General features: G+C 43.3%; 2 protein-coding genes across 7 annotated transcripts in view; both read right to left on the bottom strand.

Annotated features, from left to right (window-relative positions):
* Nucleotides 1-43: 43 nt before the first annotated feature.
* Nucleotides 44-7247, bottom strand: LOC311104789 (cytosolic Fe-S cluster assembly factor narfl-like). 2 transcript variants are annotated; one of them, XM_084146704.1, is made up of 11 exons: nucleotides 7161-7247; nucleotides 6357-6452; nucleotides 5947-6090; nucleotides 5652-5784; nucleotides 5395-5529; nucleotides 4934-5052; nucleotides 3027-3156; nucleotides 2835-2907; nucleotides 2388-2525; nucleotides 1901-2058; nucleotides 44-1572 (listed from the first exon to the last, which is right to left on the bottom strand). In XM_084146704.1, exons 1-11 carry the CDS (start codon nucleotides 7224-7226, stop codon nucleotides 1331-1333), a joined length of 1434 nt encoding a protein of 477 aa, XP_084002830.1. In that variant the 5' UTR covers nucleotides 7227-7247; the 3' UTR covers nucleotides 44-1330. The 2 variants fall into 2 exon arrangements, with proteins under 2 accessions (XP_084002830.1, XP_084002831.1); XM_084146705.1 differs by having other exon boundaries at nucleotides 5652-5781; nucleotides 7161-7239.
* Nucleotides 7248-7627: 380 nt separating this feature from the next.
* The window catches only part of LOC311100846 (hexosaminidase D-like), an 18287-nt gene continuing 2668 nt past the window's right edge, over nucleotides 7628-23246 (bottom strand). For all 5 annotated transcript variants that reach the window (XM_084141825.1, XM_084141824.1, XM_084141828.1 and 2 more), the window contains 13 exons: nucleotides 23085-23180; nucleotides 22602-22896; nucleotides 20832-20941; nucleotides 20499-20586; nucleotides 19533-19697; nucleotides 19103-19286; nucleotides 18734-18805; nucleotides 16990-17194; nucleotides 16511-16593; nucleotides 13083-13158; nucleotides 10601-10699; nucleotides 10358-10447; nucleotides 7628-9101 (listed from right to left, as the gene is read on the bottom strand). In XM_084141825.1, coding sequence (XP_083997951.1) covers nucleotides 8909-9101; nucleotides 10358-10447; nucleotides 10601-10699; nucleotides 13083-13158; nucleotides 16511-16593; nucleotides 16990-17194; nucleotides 18734-18805; nucleotides 19103-19286; nucleotides 19533-19697; nucleotides 20499-20586; nucleotides 20832-20941; nucleotides 22602-22896; nucleotides 23085-23170 — 1746 coding nt within the window. In that variant the 5' untranslated portion in view covers nucleotides 23171-23180 and the 3' untranslated portion in view covers nucleotides 7628-8908. The remainder of the gene's footprint in view (nucleotides 9102-10357; nucleotides 10448-10600; nucleotides 10700-13082; nucleotides 13159-16510; nucleotides 16594-16989; nucleotides 17195-18733; nucleotides 18806-19102; nucleotides 19287-19532; nucleotides 19698-20498; nucleotides 20587-20831; nucleotides 20942-22601; nucleotides 22897-23084; nucleotides 23181-23246) is intronic.

The raw sequence follows: 23246 nt of genomic DNA, 5'->3' as shown, positions 1-23246 counted from the left end.
ATCACTGATTGCTGGTATTTGGTGAATAACATGTACTTGAAAGTCACACTAATGTAGCATTTTAATATGCAAAATATGGTTCATCATATAGATTATTTTCATAAATAAGGCAGAGATTATATACATTTAAACTAGGTAAAATATTTCTTTAGAATTCCATCAGACAACATTTCAAGAGTACAACAAATACTTTTCAGTGCATACAACTGTAATAACAGAATTTGCTGCTGTATTCATAATTAGTGCAAACTTGACAACAGTAGTAAAGTCATAATTCTCCAACCACATTAAGGTCTGGTATGAATTAGCTTGTGCGTATAGAATCTATAGCCTGAATGTATACAGCCTTTATGTTGGTATAAATGAATGAATGATAGGCCGCCACAGTAATTAAACACTTGGCGATAATGCTCTATTTGACCTGACTGAGACAGTCCTTTAAGCACAGACAGAGAGGGATACATAGAAAGGAATGAATGGATAGACAGAGAAATCAAGAGATGAGGAGTCCTTAAAAGCAGAGAGAGAGACAGAGGTGGAGAGGGAAGACAGAGAGACGAGAGAGAAAGCGTGAAGGAAAGTGGTAAATTCAGTCGTTTGGACGGTTCTGCAGTCATCCAGTACAGATAGAACATAAACATTGATCCAAGATCAAGTTTTGTGATTTCACTCAATGGTTCAAATAATCCTAGAATAGGGATGCATCTCAATAGACTAAATAGATTTCCTCTCATGTCCTTTCCTTTATTTCTACCAGTGGAGGCTGGTGGGAGGAGCTATAGGAGGACGGGCTCATTGTAATGGCTGGAATGGAATAATTTTACATTTACATTTTACATTTTAGTCATTTAGCAGACACTCTTATCCAGAGCGACTTACAGGAGCAATTAGGGTTAAGTGCCTTGCTCAAGGGCACATCGACAGATTTTTCACCTAGTCGGCTCGTGGATTAGAACCAGCGACCTTTCGGTTACTGGCACAACGCTCTTAACCACTAAGCTACCTAATAATAAGCCGCCCCATAATGGAACGGTATCCAACGCATCAAAGATATGGAACCCACCTTTGACTCGGTTCCCTTTATTCCATTCCAGCCATTACAATGAGCCCTCCTATAGCTCCTCCCACCAAGCTCCACTGATTTCTACTGATATTAAAGAACTAGAAGTGACAGAAAATACCTGACAAGAATCCGCCATGCTGCTTTCACCTAACGTGTGTTAAGCTCAAAGGAGATGAAACAGAGGAGGCCACTATTGAGATGTACCCTGACAGTCTTACATTCACTTACAGAAGCCAGAAACCCCTCAACATCCTTTCACCCTCTTCTTCACCATTTCACAAGGAGTCCGTTGGTGGCCTTCTCCACTGCATGGTACTGTGTGTGCAGCAGCTCCCTGGCTCTCTCCTCTCCTACACTCTGTAGCCAGGACTGGTACAGCTCTGCCACGCGCTGGTCCTCCTCGGGCACTAGAGGACGCTCCTCCCTGTACAGATCCTCCACCTGCTGTAGTAACTCCTTGTTGTTCTGCTCTGGTAAGGGCTTCACCTGGCCTCCCCCATTCAGACAACCTGTATACACACACAGTGAGGAAACAACACACAACCAGGTTTTACAAATTCAGTTAGACTTGAACTAAAAAAATGCCTTTACAAAGAGGAACCTTTCCTCAGGGGAATTCATGCAGTGTGCTTTCTAATACTAGATTGCCTGTGGTAGCTTCTGTGCAGGTGTAGAATAAAGATTTCAACCATAGGAGTAAATAAATAAATGGACATGACATTATAATTCAATTCCACCCTCATGCATGCTTTTTTTCTTCATTCAATTGTATATAGTATCTTGTGTTTATATTAAACTAAAATGTAAACCAACAAACAAAGCCTCCCGTTTCCTCACCTGACGGACAGGCCATGACCTCTACAAAGTGGTAGGGTGACTTGCCCCTCTTGAGTTTCTGCACCAGGTTCTGGATGTTGCGGAAACCGTAGGTTGCGGCGAAACGCAGCACGACCACACCGTCCCTCTCCAGGGTCACCTCCTGGAAGTCCTTGTTCCTATAGGGGACAGGTTCATCAGGGTTGTGTTCAGTAGGCACCAAACGAAATAAATCAGACTGAAACAAGGACTTCTTGGACTTGTCCAATAACAAACGACTGTTTCTTCAACTTGCTCTAATTTCAAGGTTATTCTTCTCAACAAATCTATACTTCCCATGGCTGATAGGATGCAGAGGCAGACTTCCCTGCACATCTCATCGAAATGAAGAGAGACTGAGTATTTTGCCTGCACTATTTCACAGTTGACACAACTAAGTGAATGCTAACCAATTAGCTGAGGTGAGCTCCTAACAGGGCTTTAATACTGCAGGACTCGACTGACTTACTTGAGTGTTTTGTAAGTGAGCTCCTTCACCTCCTCTCCAAACAGCTGTCTGGCAGCGTGTGTGAACACGTGATGGAGGTATCCTCCTGAACCGCTCCCTGCATGACCCAGCAACTCATCACCACACACACTGCTGAACCTGCAGGGACACAAGTGCGCACACACACATCAGCAAGTGTGGAGTTCTCCTGACGCACGCGGCGCACGCACAAACACACACACACACCTTCTGGAGTTCTCCTGACATACAAGTATGTAGTCATTTACATGTAAAAGTCCCCTGTAGCTCAGTTGGTAGAGCATGGCGCTTGCAACGCCAGGGTTGTGGGTTCGTTTCCCATGGGGGGCCAGTATGAAAATGTATGCATTCACTAACTGTAAGTCGCTCTGGATAAGAGCATCTGCTAAATGACTAAAATGTAAAAGATGATGACGTTCAAACCCTTACATTGTATCCAATGGGGCTGGCTCCACGTCGCTGAGCAACACTTTCTCTTCCTCTAGCATCTTCAGAACTTCTCCTGTCATGAAATAAACAGAAACAGGCATCATAAAATGTACATTTAAAAATATGATTCAAAACAGAAAAACACACACACTTTGAATATTATCTGCCATAGTGGTTTAGTGTCCTCCCTACCTGAAGTGATGACACAGTCCACCTCTCTGGTCTCAGCCTCCTCCAGGTAGAAGTCAGGCCTGGAGGCCTCCAGTTTCTTATCATAGCAGGGCATCACAGTCACATGGTAGATCTGCTGAGGGCTCAGGCCCTGCAACAACAACACACCTGTCAGTCATATCCTTTAGAAGATCTCATCCTACTATACAGACATGATAGAATCATCATCGAAAATGAACACACATTCTTAATATCATCTATTAAACGTTACTCTACATATCTGCTCTCTATCACCTGACTCCATTTACTCTATTCCATAACTAACATCTAGATATTTAACCCTGCAGTCTGCATCCCTGATCCATTCTGAGTGTCAGACTCCTGCATCATCGGCTGGCGGGTGTAATTTTTTAAATATTTTTTTGCAGGTTGTCTTTCAGTTCAAAACAATTATATTGCGGGTCTGAAACTTTTTAAATCAAGATTTTAAAAAATTAATTAATTTACAAACTCAGGAGCTTGTTGTTTTGCATTGTTATGTGAATTCCATTCTGTGAGCCGTGAGGCAGTGAAAGTGTGGAGCAGGGAACTGTCCATTATTTGTGTGGTGCTGAAACATTTTAATTTGTCCACATGCAGAGCTTATGTTCCCTTCCCCCACGTGAGAATACATTGCCAAGTTTACTTTCCCTGGCTAGCCTATCTCATGCAAAAATGGCTAATGTAACAGGACAAAGAAAATAAAAGTTATGATCAGGGAATACACAATCATGGAAACAGGTGCTGCGCGGGTGAAATCCCCACTTTGGAAGGATTTTGGAGTCATTATGGACAAGGACAACAACCCGTTAGATGGATGCACTGCCTGCAAAAAGTGCAAGCAGGTATTTGTTTATGATAATTCAGTTAATTATTAGTGAATGATTATGTTAATTCAGGCTTTTGTACATTTAGACCCTATGCAGGCCATATGTTTAAACCAGTGGCGCTGGTAAAAGTGTAGCCTACTAAATAAATTATTCTGGGAGAGACATGCTCCGGTATTTTAGCGACTAGTAAGTATTTTTTTAAACCTGAGGCTTTGGGCTGGATGTCTCAATGTGTAGTTCATACATGCATAATCTATGAGCAGAATTACTGTCTTACCTCAATTAGCCACGAAATCCCTAGTTTGAAAGCGACTATTTTCTGGAAGCTGTGCTGCGGCATTTTCCCTAACTTTCCCCCACATGGGCCAGCCCCCTAGCAAATAGAGTTCCAGCCAATGAGATTCAGCCCATCGCCATTTGAGTGACAACTAGCAAGAATCACACACAGCAGTGCGAGAGAGAAAGCAATGACGTGGAGCACATATCTGCAAATATGTGATGTAGTACACCATTTTCGGGGACCACTTTTAGCTCGTGGACGCTACTTTCAGAACTACAGGCTAAAAAGTATACAAATGTACCGGAGAATTCCTTTAAGTTTCAATTAAACTATTTGATTATCTAAACAATACTGAATGTAAAGGTCTTGTTTTGTTATGTCGGCTATAGGCTTTCATTAGGTAAGAAGGCTAATTAGAAGGCTCCTTTTTACAAAGCGATTTGAGTTGTCAATGTGCCGCATAGCATTGTGAAGAAAACATATAAATAGTTCTTAATTCATGTTGAATAGACATGCAGACAAATTCATTCATGTAGGGAAGGGGAATATTAGCCTACTACTCAGGAGTCATAAACACTAAATAAATCAATGTTATTTGGCGGATAATGTATCAGCTCTCGGAACAATTTTATACGGATGGGTCGGGTTGCACAGAAAAATATGTCCTGATGTCTGGTATCGGGTGGAGATCAGAATTGATGTGGTTGGCGCGGGACGGGTGCGCCTCCAAAAAACAGACCCATGCAGGACACCATGGGTGTCAATGAGCCCCTACCAACCTGCTGGCCAGCGAAGAAGCCCTTCACCAGAGAGCCCATCATCTGCTGTGGGGAGCGGGTGGAGCTGACGTAGGGCAGGATGAACTCTCCATGGGTTTTCTCTGCATAGCAGATCCAACCTGAACACAACACAAGCCTGTATTATTACTGGACCTGGAAGAGACCAGGGCCTGTATTTATAAAGTGTCTCAGAGTAGGAGATTATCTATTCTCTTATTCCCTCTTCTGGCCGTGACCCCACTCTCCGAGGGTGTCTCAGGGGGAGTTGGGATATGCAAAAAAACACATTTCCAATTAATACACACTTGTACATGTGTGAAATAGGACAAATATAAGCACCCATCCACTTCTAATCTGAGGAACTTTGTGAAATTGGGCCCTGGTTTCTGAAGTTCTATTGAAAGGATTCTGGCCTAGAGATAATCAGGGACTAGTGAAGGGGTTGAGGTACAGCTGGTTACCTGGGCAGGCAGAGGCCAGCATGGGCAGGGCCTGCTTGTCCTGTCCCTTCCGATGGAACCGCTCCACAAACTCCCTCTGACTCTCCAACAGGCTGAAGGTCCGGCTGAAGCTGGTGTCAAACACGTGGTGAACCCCTGAAACACAACAGTCACATCAGTCAGTATATTTTATCCAAATATAATGTAGATCACTAATGTGTCAGATAAACTGATGTCCTATATTACACAAATGTTTATCTTTTAACCTTCCCACTCACCCAGACCCTTGAAGAAGGCGGTGAGCCTCCTGCCCGCCTCACTGCTGCTCAGGCCGTAGCGTGCTGCCAGGGAGGCTCTGGACTGTGGGGACACAGACACCACCACCACCTTCTGCTCTGGTACACCCACCTGCTGGGGAGAGGAAGGGAGACTAGTTACACACAGGGAAGAAATTATTGGCACAGATACAGACACCATCATCATCAGTGAACACTCCGGGTTGAGTATGACTGGTGGGTCCTGTTTGTGGATCTTCAGATGGCTGACAACACTCACACACACACCTTACTCTACCTTGTTGTTGCGTAGCACCCTGTAGATCTCTTCATGACTCTGCTGTGTGATAAGGACACTCTCAGCTGAGGTGATGCAGCCACTGCAGGCCAGGCAGTCATTCAGAGTGATCTTAGCTTTCTCCAGCTTCTGCTTTCCACCATCCTGGAGACACAAAGAACAAGATGGAGTAATATTGTACTGTAGGTAAACAGAGAGAAAGAAAATGTGTCTCAATAAGTAGCATCCTCTCCTCAAATTAATTTGATAAAGTAAAACAAATCCCATAAGGCAGCCATATTGCTTTCACCAATCCAAGTGCAGGTGAAGGAGAGATGAGAAGAGGAAGCAACATGGGAGTTTTGAGATTCACCCTCAGTGAAGCAGGCTCATGACAGTTGACATGTTAGTTAATGTGATATCATCCGCACCTGGTTAACCTGGAAATAGCTCCCATCATCTTCTATTTGAATTTTAGCCACAGATCTGCCTTGCTTCTTCTCCACCTTGACTGGTTTCACACATTCCTGGGAAAGGAAAGGAGAGCGAGTAGCAATCCGTTTAAGGGGGAAAGTACAATCACAAACAATACTAGCTAGCTTAGTCACATTCAGGTGCTTACAGTACAAGGACCAATGAAATTAAAGTGAAATGAACTAATGGTGTGTCTGACGACAGACAACTGTCACAGATAAAATTGGACATCTTTGGCTAAGTTCTTCAACCTAGGAAGTTAACTAGTTAGCTAGTCAAATTAGTCACGTGTCATTTCGATGACCTAGCTACTTAGCGAGAGAGCAAACCAAATACTAGTAGCGGAGGCTGGAAGGAAACAACGTATTTGACTCCATTCTATGATCCCATTCCAGACATTACAATAAGCCCGTCCCCCTATAGCTCCTCCCACCAGCCTGCGCTACTAGTTAGTTAGATTAAAACACGAAAACATGCGCTTTCAATTCAAAACCACCATTGCTTCAACCAATTTACACAGCAATGCCAATAAAGCAACATACGCCTTTGGAAGTTGGACAGATAATACTCTATTTGACAGCTAGACAGTACTTAAGAGGTTAGCAAACGTTAGCTAACTAGCTAGCTGGCTACCGTTAACTAGCTACTGCGAGTGGGGACCAGTCGGTCGTTACCATTAAAATAACCACATTAGACCTAAGCCAAAATGATGTAAACCGTGTTTAATAAGCTGATTTTTTTTATGGTTAAGTGTTATTTACCTGGGAGGGAGTGATAAAATCATCTAGATCTGTCAACTGCAAAACACCGCTAAATTGGGACGCCATGTTTAGTGCTGCAGTAAAGCAGTTTGTGTTTACTTTGAGTGTCGTAAACATACTTCGTTAGAGAATGTGCTTCTCTCATAATACCAACCAGTTTTGATGCTTGGTATTTTTAAACAGTACCCACGTTTGCCGAAGCGATTAAATAAAAATAAATAATGTGCGTATAAACCCCTTTTATTTCAGCTCTTAGTATTCACATACCTGAATCAAATCATATACATCTATGAATCAATGCACTCTTTTAATTGGTATTGTACACTGTCAGCATTGAGGTAGGCTATGATAAAGGAAACCCAAGGTGACCAAAACTTGATATAGGATACCATAACCTACACATCCAGGGAACTGTCAGTGCTCCTCATTAAATAAAAAATCCAGTATTAACAATAAAATAACAATAATCAAGTTAAAACCTTTTAATACATTTCAATCAAGAATAATCAACTAATATGTGCAAAATACACAATCTTCAATTTGTAATGACTGCACATTTAATTTGTAATGACTGCACATTTAATTTGTAATGACTGCACATTTGTAATGAGCAACCAGTGTTCAACAATGTTGTACAATGAGCCAGTGTTTTAACCTGAGACTGTGCAGCAGCACATCAATAGAACTTAAAGAGCTACATCCTGTAAGCTGTTGTAGTGTATTAAGATTATGACTTTCTTAATGGGTTTAAGTGGAACCTTTGAGGATGTTTATTTTAGTATCAAGAGGGAATGTTTTAGTGTAACGCCACATACAACAGACAGGAAGTGTGTGTTGTAGACAGGGGATTGGACAGTAGAGGGAGCCACCCCTATCTTGGGAAGATTATATATACTGGGTAAAAAGCGAAGAAGAGGTTAGAGCGGCCATTGCAATTCGGGGGATGCCGTTCTCCGGGTGATCTTGACACCTGTAACTCATGCTGAAAGCTTGTGATATGAATAAAACGTATGATCAAGGTTCAGTATGAGCGGACTCCTTTGTTTATCAGCAATAATTGCCAGCATTTACTCGATACTACACTGTAAAGGCACGTTAACGTCGCAGTATAATATAGACTGCATGAATCTTACAGTGCAATTTGGACATAACAGGATCAGTGTTCCTTTCTGTAGTGTTCATATTCAAGCATACACTTGTAATAAACATCTCTTTGCTCATAACCCATAGACCATCCGAGGCACTCATGCTAACATTCCAAGCAGTATAAAACATATTATGCCATGGTTACTGGCAAAACCCTTAGTTGCATCATTATGTGGCAACAGGGAGGAGCTAAAAAATACATATAGAAGGAAACTTGTAAAGATAATGCTATACAGACAGTGTTTTAACAGAATGTTGTTCTCATCAGAGCTCCCCACCACAAACAAACAAGAAAACAAAGAAACAGCTTCAGTGCAGATTCTGCTACCATATGCAAAGAGCATGATTTGCTATGCAAATATGAGCCATGTGACACGTCACTATTCAGTGCAATCAAACAGTTAATGCCTTGTAAAGCCAGATAGCCAAATTGTGGACCCTAGTTACAGGCTACAACTAGCACCAGTATAACTATGACCCAGAGTATTTCCTGGTCAAGTCACATGGTCAGGAAAAACTCCTTTAGACATACCAGCAACAGGTACTGTGTGCTAAGTTCCAACCCAACAGCATCAGGTCTGGAGATTGTACAAGACAAGTCCCTATAAGGTCTTCAGTGACTTTGGCTGTCCGTTCAGTTTTAGGATTCGCTCGGCATCCCGGGCATTCTCTCTCAGTAGATCCATGTTGGCGTTGACATTCTCCTCCATCCACTCCTCCACTGTGTCTGGGAAGTAGATGCCCTCCATCTCCATACGGAAGTTCTCCATGTATGTCTCCCACTTATCCAACAGTCTGGAAGAGGAGACAAAGGTTTAACTATTGAAGAAGCAGCACTTTTTTATTTGATTGTCCTCCAAGTGGCTGAATATCTCTCATACCATCTCTCATATGGTTTCCTTTTATTTTCCTATTGATAGCTTGGCTCTTTTTTTTCTGGTGGACCAGTGGTTGGTGTGCTTTATCCCTGGTCCAGATGTTACTACCTGTGTCTTTAGGGCAGCCATGGCCCAAATGTGTTTCTAGGCTGGTCCTTGTAGGTCGTACAGGCTATACTATTAGTAACCTTAGGACCACTATGCGAATATATTGTATTTTTGTGTGTGTGTGAGAGTGATTGGGTTGAGTGTGAATGTGAACAATAGTTACTTAAACACTTGAAGTACTCCCCTGCCACGAACTTGACATTCTCCAGGAACAAGTTCAAAGCAGCTCAGTTTGGCCTGAAGTAGTTTATATTTCTGAGAACATAGTTGTTTCTATCTAGGTAATATAGTGGACTGTGGACATATCTTGCACTTGGAGTATTTGATAAATGTAGTATTCGTAGTCCTAGCTTTTAGAGTTTGGAAAGAACATGTTCCTAACAGCACCAGAACTCTGAAGTGAAGCGTGTTAGTTTTTTCCCCTCTTGTGATCATATTTGCTGTTATTTTTGTATTATTTTGTTATTACTACAGCAGCACTACTGCATAATTTGTCTGAAAGAAGTGGGCCGTTCAATGTGGAGCAATCGAGTGCTACAGAATGTATGACTGCTAATCGTGCTTATAGTCATCTGTGTCTTGCATTTCCAGGCAATGTTTTATTGCCCCGTGTAGCTCAGTTGGTTGAGCATGGCGTTTGCAATGCCAGTGTTGTGGGTTCGATTCCCACGGGGGGCCAGTATGAAAAATGTAGGCACTCACTAACTGTAAGTCGCTCTGGATAAGAGCGTCTGCTAAATGACTAAAATGTAAATGTTGATGTAAATATCTCCAGATAATGTCTAATCTCTGTGGCGTTAATATCTCTCATACATCCAGATAATGTCTCATCTCTGTGGCGTTAATATCTCTCATACATCCAGATAATGTCTCATCTATGTGGCGTTAATATCTCTCATACATCCAGATAATGTCTCATCTCTGTGGCGTTAATATCTCTCATACATCCAGATAATGTCTCATCTCTGTGGCGTTAATCTCTCATACATCCAGATAATGTCTCATCTCTGTGGTGAAGAGAAAGGTGATGGCTAACCATCAAGAATTTAAAAAAGCATTACTTACTTCTTCAGCTGATCTTGAAAGAATTCTATGATTCTTGGATTTGCAAAATTGTATTTTCTGTGGTAGCGACTGAAACCCCCTTTGATGTGGCTGTATGAGATAAACATCAGATGAATAGACAATACATTGCCATCAGAAAAATATATTGTATTTTCTTTGCTTCTGAATGACTTATCTCATTGCTTATGTGGTCTTCTTCGCACTCTTGAATCACAAATAAAAACAAAAGCGATGGATGCTTACTAGTGTTTCATGAGGGCTTCCACCTCCTTCTGCAGGTTTGTGTGAATGTAAAGCACCATGTGGTAGATCTGAGAGCCTGAGAAGGCTCCACTCCCCTCACTAAAGAGGCAGAGGAAAAGGAGAGAAAGGTCAAGCACTTTACTAAACAACATATGTTTTGTTAAGTTCACAAAGCAAGGCATTTCAAGTAAACTATATGTGACATGGTACAGTTCAGGTTGACTGAAGAAAGGTCATCACATTTGATTAAATCGTACTGTTCAAAAACATTGAAATTGAGACTACTACACTCTTGCGCGTACAAAGCTCTCCCTCGCCCTCCATTTGGCAAATCTGACCATAATTCTATCCTCCTGCTTACAAGCAAAAACTAAAGCAGGAAGCACCAGTGACTCGGTCAATAAAAAAGTGGTCAGATGAAGCAGCTGCTAAGCTACAGGACTGTTTTGCTAGCACATACTGGAATATGTTCTGGGATTCTTCCGATGGCATTGAGGAGTACACCACATCAGTCACTGGCTTCATCAATAAGTGCATCGATGACGTCGTCCCAACAGTGACTGTACGTACATACCCCAACCAGAAGCGATGGATTACAGGCAACATCCGCACTGAGCTAAAGGGTAGAGCTAACGCTTTCAAAGAGTGTGACACGAGCCTACCAGACGAGCTAAATTACTTCTATGCTCGCTTCGAGGCAAGTAACACTGAAACATGCACGAGAGCATCAGCTGTTCCGGACGACTGTGTGATCATGCTCTCCGTAGCCGATGTGAGTAAGACCTTTAAACAGGTCAACATTCACAAGGCCGCAGGGCCAGACGGATTACCAGGACGTGTACTCCGAGCATGCGCTGACCAACTGGCAAGTGTCTTCACTGACATTTTCAACCTCTCCCTGTCTGAGTCTGTAATACCAACATGTTTCAAGCAGCCCACCATAGTCCCTGTGTCCAAGAACTCTAAGGTAACCTGCCTAAATGACTACCGACCCGTAGCACTCACGTCTGTAGCCATGAAGTGCTTTGAAAGGCTGGTCATGGCTCCCATCAACACCATTATCTCAGAAACCCTAGACCCACTCCAATTTGCATACCGCCCCAACAGATCCACAGATGATGCAATCTCTATAGTGCTCCACACTGCCCTTTCACACCTGGACAAAAGGAACACCTATGTGAGAATGCTATTCATTGACTACAGCTCAGCGTTCAACACCATAGTGCCCTCAAAGCTCATCACTAAACTAAGGACCCTTGGACTAAACACCTCCCTCTGCAACTGGATCCTGGACTTCCTGATGGGCCGCCCCCAGGTGGTAAGGGTAGGTAACAACACATCCGCCACGCTGAACCTCAACACGGGGGTCCCTCAGGGGTGCGTGCTCAGTCCCCTCCTGTACTCCCTGTTCACTCATGACTGCATGGCCAGGCAGGACTCCAACACCATCATTAAGTTTGCCAATGACACAACAGTGGTAGGCCTGATCAACAACAACGACGAGATAGCCTATAGGGAGGAGGTCAGAGACCTGGCCGTGTGGTGCCAGGACAACAAGACAAAGGAGATGATTGTGGACTACAGGAAAAATAAGAGGACCGAGCACGCCCCCATTCTTATTGACGGGGCTGTAGTGGAGCAGGTTGAGAGCTTCAAGTTCCTTGGTGTCCACATCACCAACAAACTAACATGGTCGAAGCACACCAAGACAGTCGTGAAGAGGGCACGACAAAACCTACTCCCCCTAAGGAGACTGAAATGATTTGGCATGGGTCCTCAGATACTCAAAAGGTTCTACAGCTGCACCATCGAGAGCATCCTGACTGGTTGCATCACTGCCTGGTATGGCAACTGCTCGGCCTCCGACCGCAAGGCACTACAGAGGGTAGTGCGTACAGCCCAGTACATCACTGGAGCCAAGCTTCCTGCCATCCAGGACCTCTATACCAGGCGGTGTCAGATGAAGGCCCTAAAAATTGTCAAAGACTCCAGATACCCTAGTCATAGACTGTTCTCTCTGCTACCGCACAGCAAGCGGTACCGGAGCGCCAAGTCTAGGTCCAAGAGGCTTCTAAACAGCTTCTACCCCCAAGCCGTAAGACTCCTGACCATCTAATCAAATGGCTACCCAGACTATTTGCACCCCCCCCCCCGTTTATTATCTATGCATAGTCACTTTAATAACTCTACCTACATGTACATATTACCTCGACTAACCAGTGCCCCCCGTACATTTACTCGGTACCGTACCCCCTGTATACAGCCCCGCTATTGTTATTTTTACTGCTGCTCTTTAATTATTTGTTACCTTTATTTCGTATTATTTTATATTGTATTTTTTTGTGATTTTTGGGGGTTTTCTTTCTTAAAACTGCATTGTTGGTTAAGGGCTTGTAAGTAAGCATTTCACTGTAAGGTCTACACCTGTTGTATTCGGCGCATGTGACAAATAACATTTGATTTGATTTAATTTACTACTAACCAGATATCTTTCTCCACCTTGATGTTGCAGCCCAGTATGTGGTGAGCCTCCATCTTTGCCTTTTCGTCAAATGCACCTGTCCAGCAGACGCATGCATAATGTTAGTTACAAGACCGGTATACTGTAATACTTTATTTGTGGACTATTTTGCCAAAATCTTTGCCATATATTCAATAATCCCCACTTTGTGTGCCCACCCACCCTATATTTCTGTTATTTCCTGTGGCGAAGGTGCGCTGTAGGCACGTAAATGTGCACTGACTCCCACCTATTTCGAGCACATTCATTTCTTAATTGTGTGAATTGTTTGCCAGTGTTTACCACAGGTGGCTGGTAGCACCTTAATTGGGTAGGATAGGCTCATTGTAATGGCTGGAACGGAATTAATGTAATGGTATCAAACACATCAAACACATGGTTTCCATATGTTTAATACCATTCCATTCACTCCATTCCATCCATTATTATGAGCTGTCCTCCCCTCACCAGCCTCCTGTGGTGTTTACCAATGCCCCCGCTAAATATGTAATCATCAGTGAAGTTACTGTTAATCCCCACCATTCGCACATTTAGAATGTCTGGTTACGGTAATTTACAGTATTAATACATTCATTCCGTTCTCATTAGCGTAGTGGACACGTTCTTTGGAGAGCTCACAAACTGCGCAAAACACACTGAGTAAGAAGCTTTGGTTTATTTAATTATATTCACCAGTTTTCTGTCGCTTGCTTTATTGTCTTTTGTTTGGAGCACAAGTCTGGTTTCTCAGCCTTGTAAATGTTGAATGCACCCACGCTCACATAGTGCCAGGATGGGTGTGGATTATGGTATTTAAAGGGAAAAAAATACACTCAACAACTATCTTTTGGTATGTTTTTCATTAGTCTACTGTTGATACAATCCCAAAGTTTTTTTTGTCAGCAGTGAAGTTTTCAAGATATAAGATTTTCAAAGAGCAAAGTGTCACTTGCCGTTGCTATAGATATTCACAGACTCGGAGCCGCCATGAGAAATGCGCATGCAGAGCGAGCTCCGCGCAAGGAGCGAGTGACAGACAGAGAGGAGCAGCTAATAGATTTACTAACAGAGGAAGTTATTTCTGATTTTGGGCTTCGGGCAGGACCGGGCCTTAAATTTGGCAGAAGCAATCAGGCCTGGTTAGGGTAGGGCCTTAACGTCACAGGCATGGGTAGGGCTTGGGCTTAAAATTCATGCCCGTGTGTCACGCCCTGGCTCTGGGGACTCTTAAATGTTGAGCCAGGGTGTGGACTTGTTATGTTTAGTTTTCTATGGGTTTTGTTCTAGATCGTTTATTTCTATGTTGGCCAGGGTGGTTCCCAATCAGAGACAGCTGTAGCTCGTTGTCTCTGATTGGGGACCATACTTAGGCAGCCTGTTTTCACCAGTTTATTGTGGGATCTTGTTCCGTTTAGGTTTTGTGTATAACCTAGGACTTCACGTATCGTTTGGTTTATTGTTTTGGTTCGTGTGTGTACTAATAAAGAATGTACGCTTATCACGCTGCGCCTTGGTCCGCATCTGTCGACGATCGTGACAGAAGATCCCACCATAAGAGGACCAAGCAGCGTGCCCAGGAGGAGAAGATGGCGATGTCCCAGGTGGGCGAATGGTGGTCTTGGGAGGAGATCTTCGCGGGCAAAGGGCCATGGGCAAAGGTAAATGCCCAGGCAGGAGAGGAGAAACGGCGCCAACCGTGCCGACGACGGACACGCGAGAGGCAACCCCAAGTTATTTTTTTTGGGGGGGGCACACGGCGTGGACGACGGGGCTGCTGGAGGCAGCTACAGGGCGAATCGGCGGACTAGGAGAGGAGGCCACCAGGTTTGGGGGGCTGGAAGGGTGGTTGGCGGAGCCTAGAGGTAGAGCAGAGCCAACTCCCCATACTCAGGCTAGGCAGCGTGAGACTGGGCAGGTTCCGTGTTATGCGGAGCCACGTACTGTGCCGCGAGTGTTCCGGCACAGTCCTGTACGTCCTGTGCTAGCACCACGCACGTGTCGTGCTAAGGTGGGCATGCAGCCAGGACGGAGTGTGCCGGCTCAACGCTCGTGGCCTCCAGTACCCCTCCTCGGTGCCGGATATCCTGCGCCAGTGCCACGTGCTGTAGTGCCAGTACGAGTGCACAGCCCTGTACGTCCTGTGCTGATACCTCACACAGAGTGTGTGGAAATAGGCATTCAGCCAGGACGGGTTGTGTCAGCTCTCCGCTCCAGACCTCCAGTCCGTCTCCACAGTCCAGCCCGGCCTGTTCCTGTTCCTCGCACCAAGCCTGTGGTGCGCGTCGCCAGCCCGGTCCGGCCGGTTCCTGCTCCCCGCACCAAGCCTGTGGTGCGCGTCGCCAGCCCGGTCCGGCCCGTTCCTGCTCCCCGCACCAAGCCAGTGGTGCGCGTCGCCAGCCCGGTCCGGCCCGTTCCTGCTCCCCGCACCAAGCCAGTGGTGCGCGTCGTCAGCCCGGTCCGGCCCATTCCTGCTCCCCGCACCAAGCCAGTGGTGCGCGTCGCCAGCCCGGTCCGGCCCGTTCCTGCTCCCCGCACCAAGCCAGTGGTGCGCGTCATCAGTCCGGCACGGTCCGTGCCTGTTCCACCGGTGCCTGGTCCGGCACCGGTCAGCTGCTCCACACCGGAGCCAGAGCAATCCGCTCCACCGGTGTCCAGTCCAGCTCCGGCCAGCGGGGCCAGACCAGACCAGGGGCGCTACGGGGGGGTAGAGAGAGCGTGGTGGTCACGCCCGGAGCCGGATCCGCCTCCGAGGCGGAATGCCCACCCGGCCCCTCCCCTGTTGTGTTTGGTTGGCGCGGTCGCAGTCCGCGCCTTTGGGGGGGGGGGGGGGGGGGTACTGTCATGCCCTGGCTCTGGGGACTCTTAAATGTTGAGCCAGGGTGTGGACTTGTTATGTTTAGTTTTCTATGGGTTTTGTTCTAGATCGTTTATTTCTATGTTGGCCAGGGTGGTTCCCAATCAGAGACAGCTGTAGCTCGTTGTCTCTGATTGGGGACCATACTTAGGCAGCCTGTTTTCACCAGTTTATTGTGGGATCTTGTTCCGTTTAGGTTTTGTGTATAACCTAGGACTTCATGTATCGTTTGGTTTATTGTTTTGGTTCGTGTGTGTACTAATAAAGAATGTACGCTTATCACGCTGCGCCTTGGTCCGCATCTGTTGACGATCGTGACACCGTGCAGGTCTCTACCACCTGTGCCTTTATGCTTAGGGCAGGTTTTTCCTGTTAGGAGGTTTTTTCTTTTTGAATACTGACATTTAGAAGTCTGACGTTTGTAAATATATCAACTTGTGCTGTGTAAATAAAAATAAAAAACACTCATTTGCACCTCTACCTGCCTGCCTCCTGCTGAATCTTTGTCCTTACGACTGCGAGAAGGTCCCTATTTTACATTTCCCCTGGCACTTACCATGCTTTAAGCTTTGTAGACACATAGCCAGGGAGGGAATGCCAACTGGGAGGAGTTCACACAACACCGTATGGTGCTCAAACCTGAAGGGTAAAATATTTCAAACACTGAGGTGCACCGTTTCATAACACAGACACACAGTAAAAGACAGGATCCTACAGTTGGTTTAGTTACCAAGTTTAATGGGCCAATGGAATGAGTTATGCCTTATACAGTATATCTTCTGCATGCTCTGGTTTAGTACACACACTTTGAACATTCCCAAGACGTTATCAGAGTCAATTGTGGTTGATTAGTGTCAGGGTTGCAAAATTCTGGTAATTTCCCCCAAATTGCCAGGTTTTCCAGAAATCCCTTTTCTGGAATCAGAAAGGAATAAGCATGGAAAAAAAACTCGGAATCCTCCAACCAGGATTTCTGGAAAACCTTGGAATTTTGGAAAAGTTACTGAATTGTTGCAACCCTAATCAATGTCTTACCTTTGCCATCCAGTTAGCAGGATGCCATGGAGGGTTATGGAGGGGTATTTGGTCATAGAGTTCATGACCTTTATCCAGGACAGATGGTTCTGTAGGTGATAGTCAAGAGGGGTCCATCGCTGGTCAATACCTGTGCCCCCTTTGAATGCACTGGCGAACCATACACCCTTGAAACCGGCCTCATGGTATCTAGATATCAATGTTCCTGTTCAAAATAGAAAACATTAAAATGGGGTATTGGTAAACACAATATTTTCCCTCTCTTATTCAAAAGGTGTAAACACTTTTACAATGGTCTAGACTCTAACGTGTCATCAGTAATCCCAATTACCCCACCAAAGACATTATTTAAAAAAGTATACTTGGTCATAACATACTTTATATGGGCAAATCAAATTCATAAAATAAAAAGGAAAGTTTTACATCTTCCTATGTCTGAGGGTGGTTTTAACCTTCCAGACTTGGAATTGTATCAACTCGCTACCCAGGGCTTTTACTTGTGACATATAGTTAAATACACTAAAGAGGAACAATGAGTACATATTGAAGATGCGCATGCTCATCCTTTACGTGTCTATTTTCAAAGGATAAAGCTAAGAACATTAACAACTTCATAGCTAAGAACACTAACAATATGGAAGAAAATGAAACGTATTCTACAAGAACCAATATCACTCCCTTAAAACACAACCCTATGGAACAATCCTTGGACAGCTTTTCAGAATTGACTGATAAATTGGTCCACATGGAAAACTAAAGGCATAGAAACCGTAAATGACTTGGTAACAGGAAATACATGTATTTCCATGACAGAATAAAACATTAATTTTGGACTGACTAATGTAGATATTTTCAAATACATGCAATTTAAAAGTAACATATCACGAAATTTCGATTTGAATCTTATTTGAGTCATAAAAGGATGTTCATAGGATAGGTAAAATATACAAAACCTTGCAGAGAGCATATCCAACTGACAATCTCTTAGAAAAATATATAAACTATTGGAACCAAGACTTAAAAGGAACTGATGTTGGCACAAGATGGAGGGGAGGTTGGAACATAACTAATGAAATTACAGTTAACAAAAATGTATGCTTAGTCCAGTTTAAACTAATGTATAGAATTTATTAAACTGTACAAGAGACAAAATTCACAAATTCTACAGCACAACGGCAGAGTCATGTCTTAAGTGTAAAATGAACAATGACTCAATAATCCGTGCTTTCTGGGAATGCTATAAAGTCCAAAAATTGTGGGCGGAGCTAGAAAGTTGGCTGTCAGAAGTATTATAATGTAAATGTACTTTTAATCCATCTGTCTGCATATTTCAAGACGTATGGCATATGGGGGTGTAGTGAGATACCCAATGGGCTGGACGATTCACTTCTCATCACTCATCTTGAAAATACGTATACTAAAAACTTGAAATCAATCAATCCGCCATCATTAACACAATGGAAAAATCTAATGATTTATTATTTAAATATTTAAATAGCATGGGTGACCGAGAAAAACTAATTGGTACAATTTAAGGCCATGTGTCAAAAAACAATGCAGGCACTAGGGATGGGGGTGTGAGCATGCAGGTCTAGGCAGATTAACTGTAGTCAATGTTTGTGTGCGTCTGTAAGTTCATATGTGTATGTTTGTATCTGGGGTGGAATTTTAGAATAAAAAAAATATGATTACAAAAGAAGTAATGATGTCTTAGCTGTTTTCAAAACTGAAAACATAAACATACCTATACCATCTGTATCCATTTTCTTCAAATAGTTCCATATTGTTGGGGAAGCAAGATCATGCAGGCCTGACTCTAGAGGTATGAATAGATGAACAATCAGTTATAGAGCAACTAGTCAGACACTTAGTGGGGTTTAACAATGTCCATTGTAAAGCACATGGCATAATTCATTGTAATAAACATGGTATAAAGTAAAAAAATATATATATAAGCTGATCTACCCCCCCCCACCAAAAAAATAAATAATATATATAACATACAAGCACTTGTCCTGAAGTCCTGAAGTCAGTCAGTTATAATTACAAAAACAAACATTCATTTAATCAATACACAGTACAGTAGGAGTGCTAGGTGATCTCATCATCACACCTTTGATAGTGGCAGGGCTGATCTTCCTCAACATGTCGTCCCACAGAATCACTCTGACCCCTGACCTCCTCTCTGTGATGAAACGGGCCAATGACACTGCATGGTTCAGGAACATTTTCCCAACATCCCCCTTGTTGCTATGTAACCAGTTTTTAGAGTCCTGGCTCTCTCCCAGACCCCTCACCTGAGGAACATGGACACACACACACACACACTGTATTATGAATGGGACTATAGAAACCAGGGGGTATGAATAATGTAGGCCTATCTCATGGCCTTGTAACTATCTACTTGCACTGTATTTGCATATCTCAATATCCTGTTGAACGCAAAGTCCTACAGACAGATACGATTACATACAGTAGTAGTGTTCTAGTTCATACACATACAAACACACGGCGTACATACACACACACACACACACACACACCTCATCAGCCCCCATGTGGAACCAGCGTGCGTCAGGATGACAGTCCATGACCTGGGAGACCATGTCCTTGACCAGAGCCACAGAGCCAGGATGGTGGGGGTTCAGACTGTTAGGGTAGGCCCTCACCTCCCTCAGGTGGAAATACCTCTCATGCTTCAACACAAACTATCCAGAGGAAGAAAGAGGAGGACAGATGAAAGAGGAGATTTCTGACATAGTTTTGACACAGGCAACAGTGGTTATATTTCATTACACAATACTATTGAATGGTCTCTCTCAGAGCCATATATTTATAGATAGATATCTAGCATGGCTCTGGTCTACTTAATGTGATCATGACTGAAAACGAGCATTCCAAGGAATGTATAGTTATTCTTGCTTTTCTGGTATGGTTACAATATGACACAAGTCATCTTCTCATTTTAGGTCATGATAGCCTCAGGAGAGACCGAGAAACCAATATGAATTTACTACATACAGACCAGTGGTGCAGTGTTTCAAGTTTCAAGTTTTATTAGTGGTATGTATGGGATACACAGGGTATACACCATCCAACGAAATGCTTCCTTGCAGGTTCCTTCACAACAATGCAACAACAATAAGACATAATAAAAGATAAGAATACGAAAATAAAGTAAATGGTTCAGTAGAATAGAATAAACATTTTAGCATAAGTATAATACAGGAAAGCATAATTTATAGTCCAATATTTACACATGTTTTGGGGAAGGGGGGTTGGGGGCAAGTGTTTAAATTGTGCAGTATTTAGTATTTAGTGGAGGGTAAACACACGTAAATGCTGTTTAAGCCCCTTTTTTATTTTGCATGGGCGTTTACCCACCTTTTGCGGGAAAAATGCATTGAAAGTATAGGGAGCATTACTTTACTCACCGTGAACGGTGATCAGCGTAACCACCCATTTTTTTAACCACTATATCACTGATATAGACAGTATCCCTGACTTACCTCGAGGTGTCCAAACACTTGCACTAAAGGAATCAGCTCCAGCTTGTTGAGTTTGGCTAGTCTCTTTATCTCCTCGATATCTTCCATACTGTTTAACAGAGAACACAGAGATAGACAGCACACTGCTAATCATTGTGACACATATTTAAATAGAACACTAAATAGAACAGTAATACATGTGTCTCTATGGATTGTACATCCTAGTTCTGACATAGTTTTATCATCAGGGCCAGGAGTTTCTCCTTTGCCATGCGATCTGAAGAGGAAAACTCCAGGCCCTAGTTTTTCCCTATCAATCATAAATTGACTGAGACATCACCGTTTGGTGCTCACCTGTAGGCATACGGTGACCTGAGAATCGTCAGGTTTCCATGATAGGGAAACATGTCCTCGTACTCTATCAGAACACCATCAGCACCCAGAGAGGAGAAGAGAGGGAAGATCTGGAATGGAAACCATCACAATGATTTTGGTTCAGGTGAATGAAGCTGTATACTACATTTGTTCAATTCAATTACACTACTAGTCAAAAGTTTGGACACACCTACTCATTCAAGGGTTTTTCTTTATTTTGACTATTTTCTACATTGTAGAATAATAATGAAGACATCTTAACTATGAAATAACACATATGGAATCATGTAGTAAACAAAAAAATGTTAAACAAATCAAAGTATATTTTATATTTGAGAATCTTCAAATAGCCACCCTTTGCCTTGATGACAGTTTTGCACAATCTTGGCATTCTCTCAAACAGCTTCACCTGGAATGCTTTTCCAACCGTCTTGAAGGAGATCCCACATATGCTTTTTGGCTGCTTTTCCTTCACTCTGCAGTCCGACTCATCCCAAACCATCTCAATTGGGTTGAGGTCGGGGGATTGTGGAGGCCAGGTCATCTGATGCAGCACTCCATCACTCTCCTTCTTGGTAAAATAGCCCTTACACAGCCTGGAGGTGTGTTGGGTCATTGTGATGTTGAAAAACAAATGATAGTCCCACTAAGCTCAAACCAGATGGGATGGCGTATTGCTGTAGAAGGCTGTGGTAGCCATGCTGGTTAAGTGTGCCTTGAATTCTAAATAAATCACAGACCGTGTCACCAGCAAAGCATCCCCACACCATAACACCTCCTCCTCCATGCTTAACGGTGGGAACTACACACGCGGAGATCATCCGTTCACCACACCGCGTCTCACAAAGACACGGAGGTTGGAACCCAAAATCTCAAATTTGGACTCCAGACCAAAGGACACATTTCCACCGGTCTAATGCTCGTGTTTCTTGGCCCAAGCTGGTCTCTTCTTCTTATTGGTGTCCTTTAGTAGAGGTTTCTTTGCAGCAATTCGACCATGAAGGCCTGATTCACACAGTCCCCTCTGAACAGTTGATGTTGAGATGTGTATGTTACTTGAACTCTGTGAAGCATTTATTTGGGCTGGTTGAGAGAATGCCAAAAGTGTGCAAAGCTGTCATCAAGGCAAAGGGTGGCTATTTGAAGAATCTCAAATATAAAATATATTTTGATTTGTTTAACACTTTTTTGGTTACTACATGACTCCATATGTGTTATTTCATAGTTCTGATGTCTTCACTATTATTCCACAATGTAGAAAATAGTAAAAATAAAGAAAACCCCTGGAAGGAGTAGGTGTGTCCAAACTTTTGACTGGTACTGTATATAGCTATACTACATAAATAAGACTACCAATATGCCAGTATCTCCATTAAAATATGAATCTTAAAATCTTTTACTGCAGTGGGCTAAATCAGGGTCACACAGGGTGTTCATTGGTAACCTTAAACAAATCTACTTTGAAACAAAAGTATACACCTCACACACATGGTTATGGGCTTTAAAAAAGTAGACACCTGTACCATGTCAGATATAGAGTTAAATTAATTATATTATATTAACAACATTCCACCCATCAGGCCACTACGTCATTTGACTGCAGAAAAGGGCTACACCTTATAAAGAATACATTTACATTTTACATTTTAGTCATTTAGCAGACGCTCTTATCCAGAGTGACTTACCATAAAGGCCCTGCAAATAATACTTTTTGGGGATCCACCTCAAGGAGAGAACAACTTTTCTCACCTGCTTCATGTATTTGACTTTGGGTGCAGCACCTTTCAGATCCAGGTGTACTATTCTTGCAGGGCCTTTGCTGGTTTCCAGAGGTGCTACTATTTTCCCTATGTCCGCCCCCTCTGGATTCTGTGGTGGGGAATCCTTTTCTACTGGAGGGTCTGGAACCTCTGGTTTCTGGGCCCGGTTCAAAAAAGAGTTTATAACCTCTGACTTGTGCACAGTAACAGCCTCCTTCACCTTTGGTCCCTTTTGCCAAAATGAGCCAGCATCCATGTTGGCCAACTTCTGATTCCTTTCAGTTCTGGAACAAGACAGATTTAAACATAAACTTTTTTTTTCTTCTGAAGACTAATGAAAGTCTTAATAAAATATACTTGGCACCCAGAACGAACGGCTGTCCCAAGAGGCTATGAAAAACACAATATTATATCATATGAGTCTACAAACACCTCAATGAATGAGGATTGTGCCTATGGTAGGATGTCTCACCTGGAATCCCAAAGCAGAAGTTTGACAGCAGCAACAAGCACCAGACAAAGTACAACAGCTCTGAGGGCCTGCCTTTTTGTTGCCATGGTGCTTCAGCTGACAGAGAGGAATAGAAAATAATATTTCAAGTTCTTCAAGTTACATTTTCAAGTTCAAGTTTTT

Source organism: Coregonus lavaretus, assembly GCF_964263955.1.
Source record: "Coregonus lavaretus genome assembly, chromosome: 2".
Classification (NCBI taxonomy): Eukaryota; Metazoa; Chordata; class Actinopteri; order Salmoniformes; family Salmonidae; genus Coregonus; species Coregonus lavaretus.
Note: the sequence above shows the minus strand (reverse complement) of the source record. Positions and strands in the feature narration are given on the sequence as shown.